This window comes from Cavia porcellus, unplaced genomic scaffold (genome assembly GCF_034190915.1).
Source record: "Cavia porcellus strain 051 isolate PalLab524CR breed Dunkin Hartley unplaced genomic scaffold, mCavPor4.1 scaffold_11, whole genome shotgun sequence".
In the NCBI taxonomy this organism is placed as follows: domain Eukaryota; kingdom Metazoa; phylum Chordata; class Mammalia; order Rodentia; family Caviidae; genus Cavia; species Cavia porcellus.
The window spans coordinates 73,819,141-73,823,368 of NW_026947494.1; the positions used below are offsets into that span (position 1 = coordinate 73,819,141).

General features: G+C 44.9%; 1 protein-coding gene and 1 non-coding gene across 2 annotated transcripts; both read left to right on the top strand.

Annotated features, from left to right (window-relative positions):
• The first annotated feature begins 1,254 nt into the window (after nt 1-1,254).
• Nucleotides 1,255-2,590, top strand: Rps20 (ribosomal protein S20). The gene is made up of 4 exons (XM_003465982.5): nt 1,255-1,453; nt 1,627-1,726; nt 2,007-2,080; nt 2,374-2,590. Exons 1-4 carry the CDS (start codon nt 1,451-1,453, stop codon nt 2,554-2,556), a joined length of 360 nt encoding a protein of 119 aa, XP_003466030.1. The 5' UTR covers nt 1,255-1,450; the 3' UTR covers nt 2,557-2,590.
• Nucleotides 1,859-1,925, top strand: LOC111755685 (small nucleolar RNA U54). Its single transcript, XR_002790234.1, has one exon. It is a non-coding gene; the product is annotated as a small nucleolar RNA U54 (small nucleolar RNA).
• Nucleotides 2,591-4,228: the final 1,638 nt, after the last annotated feature.

Below are 4,228 nucleotides of genomic sequence, written 5' to 3' on the forward strand. Positions count from 1 at the left end.
TTACACAGTCCATCTATTTAGTTATAAATATCTCAATTTTATCTTTTTATGGTTAAATAGTATTCCATTATACTTTTTTAAAATCACATTTTTTATCCATTTATTGGTTGATGGGCATGTGGGTTGCTCCCAAGATTTAGCTTTTACAAACTGTGCTGCTATACACATGAGTACACATATATCACTGTGGTGTGATGCTTTTAATTACTTCTGGAAGATACTAAGAAGGGGAAGAGCTGGATCAAATAGGACCTCAACCCCAAGCACACAGGAATTATCACAAAGAATTAACACTGGAAACTCATCTTATTTATTTATTTTTTGTAGCAGGGATTGAACTCACAATCTTGAGCTTGCCAGGCAGACGCTTATGCCACCAAGCTAAATCCCTGTCCCCAGGAACACATCTTATTAAAAAGCTTTTGCACAGCAAAACAAAACATCAACAAAGAGAAAAGACGACCAACACAGTCAGGGAAATATTTTTGCCAGCTGTTCCTCAGACAAAAGGCCAATATCTAGAAAATATAAAGAAATGAAAAAATCAGACCCACCCCTAATTCAAAGACCCAATGCAAAAATGGGATCTGAGATGAATACACACTTCTCAGATGAAGAAGTACAAACGCTAAATACATATATGAAAAATGTTCAACATTTGTTTAATGCAAATTAAAACAACATTGCGATTCTCTCTCACCTCACAAAGAAAGGCTGTCATCAAGAAATCAGCCAGTGACAGGGGATGTGGGGAGAAGGAACCCTTCTGCACTGTTGGTGGCAGTGCAGACTGGCGCAACCCCTGTGGAAATCAGCGAAGAGATGGTTGGAGTTTTTTATCCCAAGACTCAGGCTCATTAAACTCAGAATAGTTGCTGACTTGTTCAGACAAAAGCGATTTGATCTGATCTATATGGTTGGTTCTTTTCTTCTTCAGTACCAGGGATCGAACTCACAACCTCATGCTTGCCACAGAGGCGCTTGTGTCACTGAGCTATAACCCCAGCCAATTTGGCTTATATAGAAAACAAAACTGAAACTATGGAAATTAAAACGCTAGTCTGTACTTTACCAGTGGACAAGTGCAGTGCAGCAGACGCAGTTCTGGTTTTAGCCATCGGCCAGGAGGCTGGGGAAGCCCATCCCGAGGGGATGTGATTCCGCCAAGACCGCAGGGGGCGCTGTGAGTCACATCGTTCCCGCCAACTCCGCGGGAGCCCCCGCCCAGCCTCACGCAGCCGCTTCCTCTGCGCGGGGCCGTTCCTTTTCCGGGGCGTGAGGGACCCGGATGCCAGCGTGCTATATAAGCGCCTGTCAGGCCTGCCCACTTTCTTTCCGGGCAAGAGGTGGTAGTGGGTGCGGAGCGGCTAGTTAGCGTCCGCCCCTGCTCCTGACTCACCGCTGTTCGCTCTTTCCGAGGAACAAGTCGGTCAGGAAGCCCCGCCACGCCATGGTGAGAACGGGGTTTGGCGCCGCGCGGCTCGGGCTCGCGCGCCGCCGAGGGTAACGTGGGTCCCGGCGGCGTCGGCCGCGCGCGTGCTCAGCTTTGCGATGGTGGAGCGGCCGGGGTGGCCACGCGCGGGTTGTCACGATCTTTTGTGCTTCTTTCATCCGGTCCTATAACAGGCGTTTAAGGATACTGGAAAAACACCTGTGGAGCCGGAGGTGGCGATTCACCGAATTAGGATTACCCTCACCAGCCGCAACGTGAAATCGCTGGAGAAGGGTGAGTGGAGGTGAAAAGGATGTGTCTGACTTGGTGACGCACGGAATTGGGTGGAAGTGGCGGGTTGCCTAGGTCGCACAGGTGGGGAAGGCCTGGGATTTTCAGTGCGTTTTTTGCATGGTATCAAACGTTTGGCGATGAGGAGACTCCTATTGTGTTGAATTACAATGATAGGTTTATACGCTATTCTGAGCCAGCAGCTGAGGTTTCTTAAACTAGCTTCAGTTGTTTGGAAGGAACTGAGTTGTTTTTTTTTTTTTTCCCCTTAATTTCCTTGTAGTGTGTGCTGACTTGATCAGAGGTGCAAAGGAAAAGAATCTCAAAGTGAAAGGACCCGTTCGCATGCCTACTAAGGTAAGATACAGCTTGGGAATAAGAAGTAGTGTCCACTTTTTCCTGCCCTGGAAGCAGCCTGGCTGCCAAAAGAATTCTCTGGTAATAACAATACATACCCAAAATCTGCTAGAATTTGGTTTGTATTGGGTACCTAATGTTTAGAAGTGACTGTTTAAAGTCCTGAGTTTTGAGTGTACTGTACTGGCAGAATGGGAGAGGATTGGTGGCCTCACATAAAAAGCACAGTAACAGTTTTGCACAAGTCTTGTGGATAAGCTTTAAACACTTGCTTTCCTTTACCTTGTTTGCAGACCTTGAGAATCACTACAAGGAAAACGCCCTGTGGTGAAGGTTCTAAGACATGGGATCGCTTCCAGATGAGAATCCACAAGCGACTCATTGATTTGCACAGTCCCTCTGAGATTGTGAAGCAGATTACTTCCATCAGCATCGAGCCGGGAGTAGAGGTGGAAGTCACCATCGCAGATGCCTAAGGCAACTGTTTTAATAAATTGATCTTCAATTGTTCCAGTGTGCTGAGTTTCATTTGGTATGTCTGAGGAAAAGTAACCCTGTGAGATTCACTTCAGTTTCAGTAAAAAACTAGACTGATGTATCACTGCGCCAATTTATTTTGTAGGCTATCTGAATGGTTTGAAACAATTCGTAAATAGTGCGTGGAGCCACGATGATGGAAGTGCCATTTTATAGTGCAGTGTGACCGTTTGTAACCTTAGGCCCATGTTGGGACACTTCTGGAGAGCAGTGTTGTATCGGGTACCTCCTGTTAATATCAGTAGGCTGTATCCAGGTGGACATGATGTAAACTACTTGATGCTTTTTACAAAGCAAGTCTTTATATGTGCACATGGTGTGGGTGCTGTTCTGTAGGTAACGCTGGCTTAAAGTTGGCTGTTCTAGCCGTTCAGTGGCCCTGCGGTTCAAACAGTTTCATCAAAAAATTAAGTAGTGACTCACTTTTTCTATTAAAGTGTCTTACACCATTTCAATTTTCTCTGAGGGGAAATCTACAGAAATGTATCCAGAAAAGTATTTTTTGTAAAAATCCCCTGGAAAAAGTTGTCCCTTTGCTGCTTTATAGGATTGTGGTCCAGGAGTAGGTCATGCCTTTCCTTTGGTTTTGGGCTTCTGGACTGTCCAGTGCACTCCCATTGCTTTGATGACCACAGCTCTGGAGACTGGATGTGTACCACTCAACTAGAGGAAGCCTTGCTCTGAGCCCATAGTCCACTGTATACATAGATAAAGGCCTCAAACTGGGATCTTGGGTCCCTTCCTGTTGCCCTTACCTAGCATAACCTTTATGAGCTTTAGCTTTATATTTTTTTTTGGTCTTTGAGACAGGGTCTCACCATGCAGTTCAAACTGGCCTTGAGCTCAGTGTATCCCAGGCTGGTCTCAAGAGTTGCAGTGACCCTTCTGCCTCCTGTGTGCTGGGGTTACAGGCGAGGGCTACCACGCCATTTTCAAGTGTAAATTAGCAGTACAGTTGTTTTGAGGCCAGCCATTTGTCATCAAAATGACATTCAATCTAGCATGAAAAGCACTTAACGGGTTTGCAAATTAATGTGTTTAAAGAACGGTTAGACGATACGGGGTAAGTGACACTGCTAATGATGACACATTCCTGTCCTAGGGGAGTTTTAAGTGAAGTTACAACAAGCAAGAGCTGGAGGTACAGCCTTGATATCCTGTGGCTCTATTTGGGGCATTGTGCACGCAAGGTGGTGCTAGAGAGCTACTAATGGTCATTTTAAATTTGAGTACCTACCTGAATGTGTGACTTACAGAAGTACAGAGAATCTTAGCTTTAATTATGTGTTGGGAGGCCTTTGGAATATGCAGTATCCTGAGAGAACTAAATAGGAAAGAGATCTAAATTTTACGAAACGTTAGAAGTCAGTTGAATAATGCTCAGTAAGTCCCAAGATAAAAACTTTCATGTAATTGTGAACTTGAGTAATTTATTTTCTTTAACCAGCAGATGGAGTTGAGTTATGGTGGAAGTAATGCTTCAGAAGCCTCTCATTCCTGAAATACAGTCCTTTAAATACAGGGAAGGGCAGTATCCTCAGTTTCTTACCTATTTGGAAATAAAACTCCGGCCTGACCTTGGGATGTAAAGAGGGAAGGACGTGTTTGCTG